This window comes from Octopus bimaculoides, chromosome 2 (genome assembly GCF_001194135.2).
Source record: "Octopus bimaculoides isolate UCB-OBI-ISO-001 chromosome 2, ASM119413v2, whole genome shotgun sequence".
NCBI classification, from domain to species: Eukaryota; Metazoa; Mollusca; class Cephalopoda; order Octopoda; family Octopodidae; genus Octopus; species Octopus bimaculoides.
This window is the reverse complement of record NC_068982.1, coordinates 161,970,483-161,987,835: the sequence shown is the minus strand read 5'-3', so window position 1 is coordinate 161,987,835 and position 17,353 is coordinate 161,970,483. Positions and strand designations below refer to the sequence as shown.

Sequence of the window (17,353 nt, the reverse complement as noted above, 5' to 3'; positions counted from 1 at the left end):
CTCTCTCTCTCTCTCTCTCTCTCTCTCTCTCTCTCTCTCTCTCTATATATATATATATATATATATATATAATGATAATGATAATAATAATAATAATGATGATAATAATAATAATTTCTTAAGTAATCAGAAGATGGATTTAGTATTAATCTTTGTTTTATATAATGGCCATTTCAACCTATGCTGTTACTGTCCCTTACGAGTGGGACTGTGTATGTGTGCACGCACGTGCATGTGTGTGTGTGTGTGTGCACGCACATGCACGTGTGTGTGTGTATATGCATAAACCTGAGTGTCTGTGTGTACACGTGTATGTGTGTGGTTGGCGTTAGGAAGGGCATCCAGCTGTAGAAACTCTGCCAAATCAGACTGGAGCCTGGTGTTGCCATCCGGTTTCACCAGTCCTCAGTCAAATCGTCTAACCCATGCTAGCATGGAAAGCAGACGTTAAACGATGATGATGATGATGATGATGTATGTAGGTGCGAACGTGTATATGTTTGTGTAGATATATACATATGGATGTGTATATGTATAAGTGTATGCATGCATGCATGTGTGTATGTACATATAGACATATGGTTGTGTGATTCACCCTTGGTGATATAAATGTGGAACGAGTCAGACTGCCTGCAAGCAGCCCTAGTCTTCAGGTGACTGTGATGACAGACTTCTGGTGAGGTTATCTTCCAACCATAAATTATACAAACTGCAGTCGTGGCCAAAATTGACCATATGGGTGGGTGGGCCAATGTCCCTTGCGTGGATGTATGTACAAGCAGATGTATGTGCGAATGTGTGTATGTGCATCCCAACCTAACCCAGCTAGCTAAACAACTGTTCACCCAATGGGCATTGTAGCCTGCACATATAGCTTCCCCTTCCTTTTTATAGTATCATCCCTTTGTCTAAACCCAATGTAACTCATTCCATCCTTGTCCGTTCATTCACTTTCACTAAATTTTTTTTTTTAATCAACAGTTATTTGTCTTTGCAATTCTTATAATAGAAAGATAATAGTAATTGAAAATTGTAGCAATGTTTCATTCCCTAACCAGAGGAGCATATAACATGACAGCCAAAACTCACAATCTTTAGCAAGACTCGACTTTACGTAGGAATGTACCTGATGAGACCCCGACTGCAAAATGGATGCAACACCACATGTTGAACAAAGTCCTACTCATAAGGGACAGCAGCAGGATGGGTTGAAATGAGCATTGTACAAAATAAAGATTAATACCAAATCCATCTTCTGATTATTTATATGAGCAAGAGGCCCTTTGTTACCAGTAGAGGTAGGAGCTCTCTGAATGGCCTGGGCAAAGTTCAGAGAGCTCCTACCTCTGCTGGTAACAAACGGCCTCTCACTTAGAGTGAAAGGTAGACTGTATGACACGTGTGTACAAACAGCCATGCTACATGGCAGTGAAATATGGATCGTGACTGCTGAGGAAAGGTGTAGGCTTGAAAGAAATAAAGCTAGTATATTCCACTGGATGTGTAATGTTAGTGTGCATACATGACAGAGTGTGAGCTCCCTGAGAGAAAAGTTGAACATAAGAAGCAACAAATGCGGTGTGCAAGAGATGACTGCGCAGGTAGGGTCATGTGTTATGTATGGATGAAGACAGCTGTGTTAAGAAGTGTTACACGCTAACAGTGGAGGGAACCTGTGGAAGAGGTAGACCCAGGAAGATCTGGGATGAGGTGGTGAAGCACAACCTTCGAATGTTGGGCCTCACAGAGGCAATGACAAGCAACCGAGACCTTTCGAGATATGCTGTGGTTGAGAAGACCCAGCAAGCCAAGTGAGATTGTTGCTGTGGCCTATGCCAGTGTTGCATAACCGGCCCATTTAAGAGTACCCTTCACTTGTCGGACAATATGCTGTGCTTGAGAAGACCTGTTGAGTCAAGTGAAACCATTGTCGTGGCTGATGCCAGTGCCACCTCACTGGCTCCCATGCTGGTGGCACTTAAAAGGCACCATTTGTGCATGGTAAATGCAAATGCCACCTGACTGGCCCCCGTGCCGGTGACACGTGATAAGCACTCACAACACTCTTGGAGTGGTTGGCATTAGGAAGAGCATTCAGCTGTAGAAATCTTGCCAGATCAGATTGGAGCCTGGTGCAGCCTCCTGGCTTGCCAGTCCTCAGTCAAACCGTCCAACCCATGCCAGCATGGAAAGCGGATATTAAATGACGACAACGATGATGATATATACATACACATGGGTTTAAAAAGAGAGAGTAAACAAATCTATATATTTGTTACACATATGTATTGGACATAAAAAAATTTTAAAAAAACACCTCTGAAATTACTAAAGCACCTAGCATTACCCATGTAAATCTTTTGACACACACACACACACACAGTAAATGGAAATTTGTTGGTTTCAATGACTTGTATTCAGTTGTTTAATCAACAGATGAAACTGCCTATTCATATTAGTGCCTTTAGTCAGCCAGATAGAGCACGACATAGTGTGACATGACAAAACATTTGAAGTGCAGAAACAAACCCTCTGACAGTTTTCTACAGTGTTTCTGTCCAGTTAATTTCATTCGTAAGTTGGGTCACCCTGAAACTTTTGACAACTGATAGTTGCTCAAGCTACGATACAGTGGGATTGAACCTGGGATTTTGTGATTATGAAGCACACTTCTTAACCAGTAACCAGCTATCCACACACACACACACACACTATAAGTGTTCCAATTTCACAGATGGCACAGAAGTCAACAGATTGACAGTCACTAACAAAGTTCAGATACAAGAATCATTTCATTGATCTTGCAGTGGATACTTTTGTAAGTTTATTTGATCTGTTCATTACAAAATTAACCTGATATTGCAAACTTTCATGGGTCTACCTTTCATATAAAATTCATTGAAGAAAATTGGTGTAAATTCAGGGAAATATGGTGTAAAAATTCTAATGAGGTGGGAACAGTCTATGTTCATAGTTTAATATCAGTTATGGGCACACTGCAGCCCGCATAACTTTTTGGATGGCATGCCAATAAAAATTACTTTGAATTCTTTTCATAGTGTATCACACTTAATGAGGAGTGAGGTTTCAAGCAACTCACTTCTCAAAGAAGGTTGCCCATGCTTGGTTTACATGCTAGCCTGAATTAAGTGTTTCTGAAAATGTTGACATTTGCTAGTTAGTGAAGTAAATACTTTTCTTAGTATCAACTGCTCAAATATAAACTGGGTGTAGCATAATTTCTTTTGTTTTTTATTAATAACTTGATGCTTTTCACACAACCACTTCATTTGAAACATTTCTATTATTGTTATTCCAATTGTCATATGTTACATTTTATTTTAAAACAAAATTAGAGCAGAACATTTTAAGCCACACCCCTAAGTGTCATATAAACGTTGTATTATCATCAGTGTAAAAGTATTTACTACAAACTAAATACTTCTTACTGCTTCCCATAATTTTAAATTCTGTAAGTACTTCCCAGCAAGTCAGTTGTTTTATTGTACTATTTCTGAATAATACAGCTAATCCACAAATATAACCAATTTTTTATCCCCCACCAAGACCACACATACAACAACTAATCATTACAGACTTAATTAGAGATAACTTCTAATTAGAAATTGATATCCAAGAGTAAGTACAGTAGGTTTACAGGAGATGATGAAAGATTTTGCTTATCTTCAAATTGCTTATTTAAAATACAAAAACAATTCATCCTCTGTTGATAAGATTTTATAAAATAAAAAAAATGTATATAATTCTCCTGAGAGAGCCACCAACTCAATTACTCAAGTTGATTGGTGGAATACATGTCAACACATATTGCTACTGACCTTAGCTACTACCTGCATTTTTACTGACTGATTTACCAATTACAGTTGCTTCAATGCTGCCACACATACACACACTGACTTCTGTGAGCAGGAGGATGTAAGATGGTTACAAACTACTATCAACATGTTGGGTAGTTTTAGCATAAAACAGCTTTAAGAAGTATGTAAGGAATGTTAAAACACTTGTACCTCAACATCTCTAACAGTGGTAATCAATTTCATTTACTAAGGCAAGACAATTTATAACAAGAAGAAGGTACCTGTTTTAAACATTCTACTTTGAAATTCCATATATTAATGATGACAGTTCATAATTTATGAGATTTCATGTTGAAATTTAGAACTCATTAGCTCATATCCTAAATGTTATGTGTTGTCAGTGGCTAGGGAAATACTACTTGATGCATTTTTAACCAATTGTTTAAGTATCAGGCTGTTTTGTAAAACTTATCTGTGATTGACTAGTAACTTATCCAGAGTTAATGAATAATTGATGGACTATATATATATACAATAAAATATTTTTAAAAACTTTTTTTTCTATAAAATGTTTAAACAATAACCAAAGAGATGAAAATTATTCTATGTTTTACACACTCAAAGAGGCACAGTTATGACTGTGTGGTTAAGAAGTTCACTTCCCAACCACATGGTTCTGAGTTCAGTTCCAATGTGTAACACCTAGGGCTTTGTGAGTGAATTTAGTAAACAGAAACAAGTTTGTGCATGTGCACACTTATTATATTAGTTGTATGCACAACAGTGGAGTGGCTAAATAGTAGCATTTAACTGTGTGTGAGGAACCCTCAACCATCATCAAATAATCACACCTATACTCTTCCTTTCATATGCACAATATAGATATTAAACAGCTCCAAAACTAACAGAAAAACTCTACTCTCTCAAAATGCAACACTTCAGAACTGTTATGAATGTAGAAATGATGAAAGTTTGCACAAGATTGTAAAGATGTTGGAGTAGAGGCCACAACATGTGTCAAAGTGGGAACCTCAGTCTGACTCCTCATAGGCAAAGAGCATGTACAAATTCTTCTGGATGGGTAGCAGTGCTAAGGTTGGTGAAGAGCTATGTTGTTTTCAGAGAAATGGATAGATAAAGTAATTAAAGTAGTAGGGCTATATGATGCCTGTCATAATTAAGATTAAATTGGTCATAGAGACAACACAACAGTAAAAGTGATTTCTGCATAAGCACTCAAACAAGACTGATAGAAATAGAAGGATCGTTTTTGTGAAGCCCTTTTTGAAGACTCTCTAAATCACAGATAACTGTAATCTCATTATCACAAATAGTAATTCTGATTGACATGTTAGACAACAACAGGATAGTTACTTCAATGTACATGCTTATCTACCACTGAAGTGAATAAGCAATCTCAACAGACTTCATAATCGCAAAGAAATAAGGATCGATAGATGGTTGTGAATGCTAAGTCTTTCCCTAGCAAAGACTGTGCCACTAGACATAATGTAGTAATATCAGATTAAGGGCTAGATGGAGCAAGAAACCCAAGACTCTGGCTAAAGAAAGCATGGAAGCCGAATGCTCCCTCAGTCAGAGGTAGGTTCAAAGAAATACTAGATGATGAGAATGTTGAGAAGGAAGACAACTGATATTTATAAGTAAACCAAGAATGAATATGTATTTTTTATGTACAGGTATTCATCAACAGGTGATTAGCCCTTACATTTCATAAGAGGGGGAGGGATAGAGAGAGAAAGAGAGGGAGAGAGAGAGAGAGAGAGAGAGAGAGAGAGAGAGAGAGAGAGAGAGAGAGAGAGAGAGAGAGAGAGAGAGAGAGAGAGAGAGAGAAAGAGAGTATAAAATACATGATACAGAGATATGAGCAATCTATGTCAAATTGAAACTGGTCAGTGGAATATAATTAAATAACTTAAAAGGCAACTACCTATAGTGGTATGGTAAGAACAGTTATAAACATTCCAACAGATACACCCAACCAATGACAGGTCCCTACTTACATAGAGACACTGACAGATATATACACACTGACATATGTACTACCAAGCCTACACACACACACAGCCAAGCAATGCACAGCAACAGGTACACACACTTCCACACCAGCTGTACCAACCACAGATTCATAATTAATGTGTAATTAGCCCAAATTGAAATTGGTAGAAAAAATAAAGAATAAATAGGTAAAACCAACAATATGGGGACAATCATTCCTTGTAGTAACCATTATCTGAAAACTGAAATATTATATCAAATCATTTCTACCCTACCCCTACAGTTTATACTGGTTTGGTTACTTGGTGCAAGAAGAGAGAAAGACTACAAATGAATTTCACAAGCCAGTCTTTCATATTTCTTCAATATCTTAATGATCCACGAAAGAATGAAAAGCAGGGTTGACTGCTGCAGGGTCATCTTGAATTGGGTGTTTGAGAAGTAATACAGTACAGCCTACTATACTGACCTATCTGAATGATGACAATTCATGTAAATACTTGGGGCACCTACTACTACTACTGCTACTACTACTATTGTATTTTAGTTATAGATTAACTAGAAATATTCAAGATAATGCTAAATATTTTTATTATCAGGATCATTATTGTCTTTGTAGGGTATTAGACAAAATGACTTGTAATATTTAGTAATAACTTTTTATATTCTGATTCAAATCTTACCAAGATTGATTTTATCTTCCTTCTGAAGACAATAACATATGGGTGTTGGCATGACCAAGTGTTAACAAGTTTCCTTTGCAATCACACGGTTCTGGGTTTAATCCAGTACCTTTAGCAGATTCCACCCTACTGCACATATTCACACCAAATCTTGATGTAGTAACTCAAGGAATTGTAGTTTACATTCCACCACCACCAGTCTTAGGGACCACTCATAAACACCATGGACATTAAATTTCCGCAAATGACCAATACATAAACTAAATGATATCAATGAAATCCTTCTCCAAATTTGTGTCCATCTGCTGTTAGAAATCACTATCATCATTATCATTTTATATCTTTTTATCCATGATGTCATGAGTTTGATGGGCTGTCACAGTTTGCATTATCTTGCATATATCAACAATAGTGAAAATTAGCCAACTTTGGTGATGTGTAGGCCTTACAGTGTGGGCTGGTTGTGTTTTATAATGCCACCATAAAAAATATTGAAGAGCCCCTTTATTCTATATCAGTTCTAACATGGAGTTACTACTCCCCGGACAAGTAGACTGCACTGCAGCTTGGAGTCCATGTCCCATTTGTATGATCCATTTTAACATGTGGGTTCTATGGTTGTATACCCTGTCTATCACAAATCCCTCTACAGAGTCTACTGAAGTGCATTACAGAAATCACAGAGCCTGAGCATTTAGTTTCACACTTCGACGTTTTTTTTTTCAAACCTTTCAGTTGTCAAATTTGTCTTGCATTTCTGCAGATGCCATTTAAATAAAGACTAATCATGTACTTGACTCCCTCCCTAAATTAATGACACACAGCAAAACTGACATATAGAGACCAAGTGTACTATTTCACATTTATGCAATGAAATCTTGCACCAGAACCTCTCCGACTTAATTTTTTTTTTACAGTCAAGTAGCTGTATCATGATCAATATTTTTTTATCACATTGGGTGGGGGTGGGGGGGATCATACTTACTGTAGACAAGACATTAGTCAAAAAGTGCTAACAATTTGGTTCCTCAGAGGAAGTTTATGGTGTTTCCCATCTACAGCAACACTATGCAGTATCTTTTTTATTGTCAAGATGTACTACTCCACTGCCATTATTAAACAGAAATGAATCAGTTAATTGTTTGATATTTAATCATAAATTAGTACTAGACATGTGATCCAGCTGTAAGTTTATAACAATTCCAATTTAGAGTCTTTAAGAAACTTTTGAGTTGTCTGTGATTCTAATATTTAGTTATTTTCCTGTTTTCCTGTTATAAGGACTATCATAATTGGGTGAGAGTGCAATAATATGGAATTTACTTTGAAACATTGTTTCTATGTTATATTGACCAATAATATGTTGTATCTTCTCAAATAAAAATGCAGTGAAACAGTGATTCCACATTTTTTAACACAGCTGTGATATTACACTGACTATAAATTATATTTTATCTTCTCAACTTGACTTCTACAATAAAACAGTATAACAGTAGATTCTGCAGAATGCAGTGATAAATCTGAACACCACTGTGGTGTTATGTTGATCACATATGTTATATCATCTCAGGTAGGCCTTTAGAATAATATCTTCTAAGAATCACAAAGGATTCTAGTTTTATTGTGACATTATCCTTGTGAATGAACACAATTGTTGGCCAGTCTGACTAGCAAAACAAAAGTCTCAACTCAAATATGAAACAATAATGTCAGGAATGATAGAACGTGCACGATGTGAGAATAGAAATTATATTCCAAAATGAAATAATATATTGAGAATAACACACATTAGAATCGCTATAGAAAGAAGGAAATATAAAGGATGGTTGTAAATGTTGGTTAATTGCTGAAAGAGTGCAATCAAGAATAGGGTTTCTCTGAAAAATCTCTGGAGTAATATTACTCAACAGGATGCTTAGCTTGAAGAGTGGGGGTCTCCCCAGTTTGAATCACCACTTCTTCACACTGAAAGGTCACAGCTCCAGTAGAAGGGACATGTGATCAGAATGTCACAAGAAAGACTCATAAGATGGATTCTTCAGTCCAAACCAACCAGCAAGAAACCTAAGGGTAGACCAAGAACAAAATGATTGGATAATATGTCATAGTCTCAGTCACATTTGGGAATTCAGCTGGAAAATCTAATGACAGTTGCTTCTGATAGAACCCTATGGTGGAGGTGTTTGAGGACTCAATCCCAATATCTATTAAGAATAGTGTGCAGAGAAGATGGATGGATGGATGGATACTACTAAGAACTCTGACCAATAATTCTTGTGCTGGGTTCAATTCAATATAGTTAACACACAGTGGATAAGAACACTAGAATTGTGAATGAAATAAAGGTTTGTGAGTTCAAGTTCTTATGACAAACAGTATACACTGTTTGAAATAGAGGGGTAACAAGAAAACAAAAGATTGTTTATCCAATAAATTTTTCCATTAGTACGAACAATAACTCATTACATATCACTGTGTGTGTGTGTGTGTGTGTGTTCATTTGTTTAACACTCATTTATCCACATGGGCAAGACTTTAGGCAAGAGTCATTTGAGGCATTATTTTTATGACCAGATGCTCTTCCTGTCACCAACCCATACCTTTTTTTCAAGTACAATATTTTCTTGCATATTACACAGGTCTTCAAAAGAGTAGAGAGATTGGTCATAATGTCAACAAAGAATATCAACATCAATATCACTTCACTGAAGTGATAACAAGCATGAAACATGGACATTCTTATGCATGAGCACATCTGTACCTGTCATCCCCATTCCCACACACTAAGACGCATGAGGTTTCTTACAGTTTCTGTCTATGAAATTCACTCACGAGGTACTAGTTGACCTGGAGCTATAGTAGAAAATACCTAGTTGAAGCAGCATGCAGTAAGGCAGAACCCAAAATTATGTGGTTATGAGGTGAACTCAACCACACAGCCATGCATGTGCCTATCATCCACACACACACATTTATATATCAACAAAGTAATATATAGTGTAATCTACATTGTGTCGTTTCAGTGGGTTATCAAGTAAACAATATTCCAGAAAGGATGTGAGCAATAGTGATAAGAACAATCTGTTTCTCACAATATTTTTAATAAACTTCTAACTGCACCAGATGACACCAACAAGCACTGTAAAGATTCTGAAATCTCTGTTTCCAAGTCTTCATACACAGTTAATTAGTCAAGCTCCTTCATAGATACATCGTAGATTAGGGGGATAGTCTTAGCTTTTAGTAGGTATGCCCTACCACTTTATTAACAATTACTCTTCTTATTATAACAGTAGTTAGCAGGATAAGTGGAGTGCCACACAAAATTCTTTGCAGTATTTAGTTATGTTCCTATACATTCTGAGTTCAAACTCTGTCATGATTGATTTTTCTGTCATCCTTCAGTGTTCAATAAAAGTACTAATCAAATATTGGGGGAAAATGTTTCATTGAATTAACTATAATGCCACTTCTGCCGATGTACGGGCCTTGTACTAATGGAAGAAATCATTATTATTTATATAACTGTACAATAAATGATTATAGCAGAGATTTATATTAAATACATTTTGGAGCATAATTTAGTAACTCTTCTTTCCATCTTCAGCAGTGAAATAATTACAGACTATTGAATCAGCATCAGTTATTTCACTAGAATGGAACATCTTCCATTCCAAAACATGTCTTAAGGCTGGGAAACAATCTTCATCACTACCAATATAACAGAAACACTAAATAGGATACAGAGTTCACCTTCAATGTTTTGAGTTCAAATCTTACCAGAATGAATTACTTTTCATTACAAAAGAATAACCAATAATATGCTTGTATCACTTAAATCAACAATAATCCCTCCTTTACAATGTATGTCCTTTACCTTAAAAAATATCCATGAAGTGTACAGTTAGGACAGTCAACAACAACAGACTGTTGAGCCTTGTAGTATTTTGAATAATAGACAACTATTCTCATCGCCAATAAATCTGTAGCTTTGTGCTGATGCAAGAAAACATCAATAAGATTACAAATATTTTTTAATATTAAATTCATTTCTCTAGATTGAGTGTGTATGTGTGTATGTAACTAAGTGTGAGTGTCTGTGCGTGCGCGTGCACACACACACAATTTAGAGTGAGTGTTTATAGTATTGGTAACTACATTATGCTTTGTTCTATTCAACTAAACCATTTATGCATGTACATGTGTAGCAAATTGGTGGAGAATAAGAACTTGATAACAATCAAATTGTAAGCAGATATCCTGGAGAGGAAAATAAAAGTCCAGACTGTTTTCATCTCAATTACAACTCTTCTGTCATTTAGACTTTAATAAAATATTATCCAAACCAACCACATTTTACCTAGTTAAAGGCATTCAAGCCATGACCAACCTCACTGTTTCCTCTATTCTAGAAATTGTGCATCCAATGTGTTCTCTAAGAAAGAAAGAAAAAAGAAAGGAAGGAGGAAGGAAGGAAAAGAAAGATGTGGTATTGATAGAGACCTGGTACATTTTCTGGCAGGTTAAGCAACCACATAGAAGCTCCCCACCATTGATTTGAACTGATAAAGTCTATAACTTGGACAAGTGTGCGTATGTGTTAGATCAAAGACACTGATGATCAATAACTGGAGATTGCTTTCATTTGCATGACACTGGTTATGAAATGAGAATACAGTTGAATACAATCTGAGCGTATCGTAACTTTTTTTGAAGAACTGGTTGTGTATGAAAGTTGAACTACTGCATGGTCCAGTTAGAAATAACAACGGTGTCTGGTGAAATGTTTTTGTTTTAAATCAACTAATCAATGCACCAATTAACCACACAACCAACTAACCAATCAACCAACCAGCCAATTAATCAATATCTCAACTTGCTTATAAAGGAATGAATGTAGAAAAGGGAAAAAAAAACATCTATACAGTTCTCTGACTGGTTTCTGCCAGAAAATTTGGATAATAATAATAATAGAGAGACATTTAAAATCCAAGTTAAGCAACAGCATATACAAAAATATTGATAAAATAATTGTACTGAAATACATCAGTTAACAGTGATAAGTAAACAATTTCATACACACTGGTCACTCTCATAAGAGTGTGTGTGTGTGTGTGTAAGAGAGAGAGAGAGAGAGAGAGAGAAAGAGACTTCAGAGAAATAAAAATAAAAAAACTGCAGGGGTGTAGCCCAAAGAAATAACTATATTATAATTTGAGTTTTTTGTGAAGATTATTTCTGTATAATTAAGTGTTTGAACCCCTAACTTAATATTATAGTCATAACAGCTAGCATCCTTTGAAAAACAAACCTAAAAAACTCTTCTCTGACAAGATAAACTTCACATAAAAACTTAGTAAGTAGTGATCAACACAAAATCTCCAAAACACTGGTTCATTATAGCAGGATGTTATATTTATCTATCACTAAAGGTTAAAAACCACTCGACTAGATGCAGAGATTCACAATATAAAATTAATTTTAATGTCTCTTGTTGGATTTACAACTAAAACATTCATTCACTCGGCCCATATTTATTGTCTTGTATAATCATTTTATTTTACACGCACACACACAATACAAACAGCAACTAAAAGGCTATCTTTCCCTACGGTTAAGTTGACATAACATTTAGAAATAACTTTGTTATTTTCTGAAGAATATAAATTATTTGTTAGAAACACTATACAGCAGCACAAACAAATGTTAAAAAAAAAGATTGTTGTTTTGTCTTGTCAATAGTGATATCTAATTCAACGAGGATATTGAACTGGCTGGATATGTAATTTACCAGAAACTGAATCAAAAATTTAGGGGAGAATTTCAAAGTATTCCACACCCATTTTACTCAGTGATAAACAGTATTGTCTCAAAGAAATAGTCCAATCTGACAGAGTCCACTCTGCCATCCAACAAAGTAACTAAATTATACCAGTAACTGGTAGAAATTATTGTGATATCTCATTAACAATGTTGCATGTGTTTTTAACAAGTTTATTTATTTATAACACCAAATAAAGTTTGATGTAAAATGTTTAATATATACTGAGCAGCTTAATTAGGAAACAGCAAATACAATAATACTGGATAGTTTTCATTAACAGTAAATACAACACTAGATAGTTTGTCAAACAGAAAGTACAACAATATTAGGTAGTTTCATTATCAGACAGTAAAGATAACACTAGGCAGTTAAGTCAAACAGCAAATACAATAACACTGAGTAGTTTCATTATCAAACAGGAACTATAACTCTAACTGATTTAAAGATCAACAATAAATATGACAGTAATCAGTAAATATAATTCCAGGTAGTTTAATTGTCAAATAGTTAATATATTGCCTGATTTTTTGAGATAGCTAGTAGTTTAGTATATATGTATACACCCACATCGTAATTGTTTTAGATCAATAGATGTAAGTTTGCAATGTTCAGCATGTGACAGCATCACTGCATCATACAAGGAGGAAAGTGGGAGGAGAAAACATGGAGAAAACGAAAACAAAAAGAGAAAAAGGAAAAAGAAAGGAAAAAAGAAAATTAAACAATGTTCTCATTTTTTTCCCTATTTTCAAGAATAAAATAAATTCAATATAATGTACAATCTGAAAATTTTCAGTTAATAACTGCTAAAAACAAACGGTAGAGTTAAAGAAGTTTATAGCAAACTGAAGGGTGTGAGATATTTTTGCATGATAACCCCTCCAGTCAGAGCACCAAACAGAAATTCCAATACAAACAATAGAAGAAATATGTACTTACCTTCTATATGACAATAATCAGAATTTGGGTTGACTTTTTCTGGATCCATTCCAAAACCACTAAATAAAAAACGAATGAGTTTCTCACCATAGTGCAGGAATTTTGCACAGAAAAACATAGCAATGATAAACATGACTTTAATGAGCACATAGACAGCTGATAGTACAAATGAAAGAATGCCTTTGGTTTGTAAATTCCGGAATGATTTTTTAAATGATTTGTGTGGTCTTGTCGGCATGGTGCTGGTGGCTTTCACAAATATCTCATGGCTAACAAGAACAACATAGATAATTCACAGAGAACTTTACAGGTAAATATAGAAATTATTCACTCTTAGCTGTCAGGTAATATAATCCCATAAAAAGTTTTTTATAAACAGTCTGAAGGTTTCTTTTCTGATGGCCATTTTCCTCCTGTTTTCATGTCATGTAAGTTGTACGAAGTGAAGTTTGCTCATCAGCCAGAATCACCTGTTGTCGAGCGACAAAACAAACTACAATCCCAATGCACATCATTCTTTTCAGCGTAAATGTTGGCCGGCAATCATCTGAGCTGACACACAAAACACTGAGGAGCTACACATTAAAGCTATTATTAAAACATATTACATAGTTACCCCAATAAAATGAAGTGAATGTGGTCAAAAGCTGGTTGGGGCTTAAAAATGCAAGGAGCTGCTTGTTGTGAGAGTACGAAAATTAATAGCTGGAGATGGAGCTGGAGCTAGTAGAGAAGCATGCTTACAGCTCCATAGTTGATATGGTAATATCAACTACTGTAGCATGTGTTAGTAGCTAGAAGCAGCTGACAGGCGAGTTTCAGTGTAAGTAAAAAAAAAAAAACAAACAAAAAAAAAGAGAAAAAAACGACTAGCCTGCCTTCAACAGCAACAGTCACTTGCCAGTATTGTACAATATTTCTTTTTCTTTTTATTTTATTATTCCTCATCAGTGTTTAAATTAACAATTTTAACTAACTAGCTACAGTTTTATATCACACAATTAAAACACACACAGAATACATTAAAGGAAAGTAATAAAAGCATTTCCCCTATAGTCACCCTGTGATTTCTCTCACCCCCACCTTCCCAACAAGAATTATTCAGAAATTACTTTTGATTTCAACTTTTTACTTTTTCTTTTCCTTTGTTTTTTTTTTTTCGTTTTTTTTTTATACGAGTTAATTACGTAGATTATGTCAACCAGTTAAAACAATTATTACTTTCTCTAATGTCTCTAATATATTCATAAAATCCAAAAAATAGACAGACCTGCATGTGTGTGTGTGCTGAGAGATATGTGTTTATATACATCTGATACTGTGTCAGACAAGATAGGACCATCAACTAGACAATACATTATGTTCAAATTATAATCTCAAATATATTTATTAGAAATCATTGAAAAATTACTTGATTGTGTGTGTGTGCATGTGTGTACACCTTATTATTACTTTTGATACTGTTACCATTATTATCATTATTATTATTGTCAAGTTGGTAGAATTGAGAACACATCAGATGAAATGATTAGCAGCATTTCTTCTGGTTTTACTTTCTGCATTCAAACCCCACTAAGATCAAGTTTGCTTTTCACCCTTTCAGGGTCGATAAAATAGGTACCACTATAGCAGGGCATGGGGGTTTAGTGCAATTGACTAGATCCCTCTCCTCAAAATTTTCAGAGTTTGTAGCAGCATTTCATCCGTTTTTACATTCTGAGATCAAATTCTGTGAAGGTTGAATTTCATCCTTTTGGGATCAATAAAATAAGTATTAGTTGTGTACTGGGGTCAATGAAATCAACTTGTGCTGGCCTTGTGTCAAAATTTGAAACTATCATCATTATTATTTATTTATTTATTTAGAGGAAACAACGAAGGTGCATATGTGTGGTGAGATCTATGGGGTTTGATGTTAAGCTTGAACTTCTGTCAATCACAAATTGTAGGCAAGTGTTTACTTTGGAGTGTATTGGGTAGGCACATTTGAAATGACTAAGAGAAAAGACAAGTGCACTGGGATGGGTCTAGAGTAGAATTGCTAGTTCAAAGGAACAAAAGCTATCATAGTAGCTGTAAGAATGCCAAAGAGCAGACCCATGGTCTCTGGTTCTGCTCCCTGGAGCAGTTATAGCTTTAATTTAATTTTAATGAAAGGATTAAAACAAAACCTCATAAAACTTCCTAAAACAATTCCCAAAACTTATTTATAAACAAAGATAGCCACTGTTTAATAATATGGCAATATCTGAGGGGAAGGGATTTCTACAACAGAGAACTTCCTAAGCTCAAATAATCATCATGATTATCTTATGTCTATTATTGCATATATTAAGAGCAAAGTTACTCAATAAAACAGTTCACATTATAAGGCTCCAGTTCTGCTATCTTACAGCTCATTTAATAAACATGCAAGTCACATGTTTCACTGTGCTTTCAGGTGATTCTGGATAACTGCCAGGCATTATGCAACTTCATATTAACTATTTCCAGTTATTCCGAGACCAACAGCAGTTAAGACTATGATGTTGGTAGGAATAGCAGCTAGCAGTAGGTGAAGTTGTGGGCGTGGATCACTTGGATTTCAACTCTTCATACATACTTATATACTTACATACATACATTTATATATTTGTGTGTGTACACACACACAATATAATACTTAATTTGAATAACAAAAAAAGAAAAATATCTTAAATAATTCTAGATTAGAAGAATGTTATTTCAAGTAATACAATGGTCACAATGTCAAAAATATATCTAGTAAATACAAATCCATTAGAATTTATTCATCTCTTACATAAATGCAGTCAATGAGTCACAGATATACCAAAATAACTATATATGCATATATATATAAACACACAACATATGCACAAATCTTTTATCTTTTACTTATTTCTGTCATTGGACTGTGGTCATGCTAGGGCACTGTCTTGAAGGGTTTAGTTGAAGACATTGATTGGTCTCTTTTTGCTGATCAACCAAGTCACAGGACTGTTAACAAACTAGCACCTGTTGTCAAGCAGTGGTTGGGGATAAACATAAAACAAAGATACACACATATGACAGGCTTCTTTCAGTTTCTGTCTACCCCATCCACTCACAAGATTTCTGTTAGCCTGAAGTTATGGAAGAAGACACTTGCAGAAATTGAATCCAGAACCATATGGTTGGGAAGCAATTTCTTAACATGCAGCCATGCGTGTACCTATATATATATATATACATCATCATCATCGTTAAACAATGATGATGATGATGATTGATATATATACACACACACACAGTAATGATACAGGCATCTTTGTGAGGTATTTGTGTTGACACAAGTTTCAGGGCACTTCACATTAAGTATAGATGTCTGCCAGCATGGAACATTGACATAAAACGATGATGATGATAATGAAGACAACGATAATGAACAGAATAACTATGTGTTACATATGATCAAGACATTAAAGGAACGTCTGAAAGTGTATATGTGTGAGAAAAAGAAGACATAGGGAGAGAGATTCAAAAGTCACTTGACATTTTAAAATCTGTTCCGTAGCAGGTAAATATTTACAATAAAAAGTTGTGGTGGAATAAGTAAGGTATTTAGAATACTGAGAAGTTGAATTGCACATACCAACATTACACAGAAACAAGTTGGCGTCCATGCTGATTACTCTGTACGGTATTTTATGGGAGATAATATAACATATTTATATTGTCACATTGCATACCATAGAATTAGCCAATACTTGTAGAGATGTGTAATTTGGCCCTTAGCATAGTGTACCTGAAACAACAGCTTGGTGGGTTAGCTCAGGTTTGGCATAAGTTTGCTCAACCAAAGCTGACCAGTTGCTACACAACAACACTAAATCAAGTTGCCTCAATAAAATCCAACGACTACTTATAATGAATCCTTAAACAATTAGCCAGTCTCCATCTGTGGTAACTAAAACAGCCTGTAATCATACATCTTGACTACTATGCAGTTCTGTATACAATTAACCTTTGTGCCAAGGAGTGTGGTGGTCTCAGAGCAGACTACATAATTTAGTATGACTGAGATACTGAGT

General features: G+C 35.1%; 1 protein-coding gene across 7 annotated transcripts in view; it reads right to left on the bottom strand.

Moving 5' to 3' along the window:
* Positions 1-17,353, bottom strand: part of LOC106875262 (kalirin) — a 551,716-nt gene that overhangs the window by 302,851 nt on the left and 231,512 nt on the right. For all 7 annotated transcript variants that reach the window (XM_052965684.1, XM_052965687.1, XM_052965686.1 and 4 more), the window contains one exon: positions 13,284-13,342. In XM_052965684.1, coding sequence (XP_052821644.1) covers positions 13,284-13,342 — 59 coding nt within the window. The remainder of the gene's footprint in view (positions 1-13,283; positions 13,343-17,353) is intronic.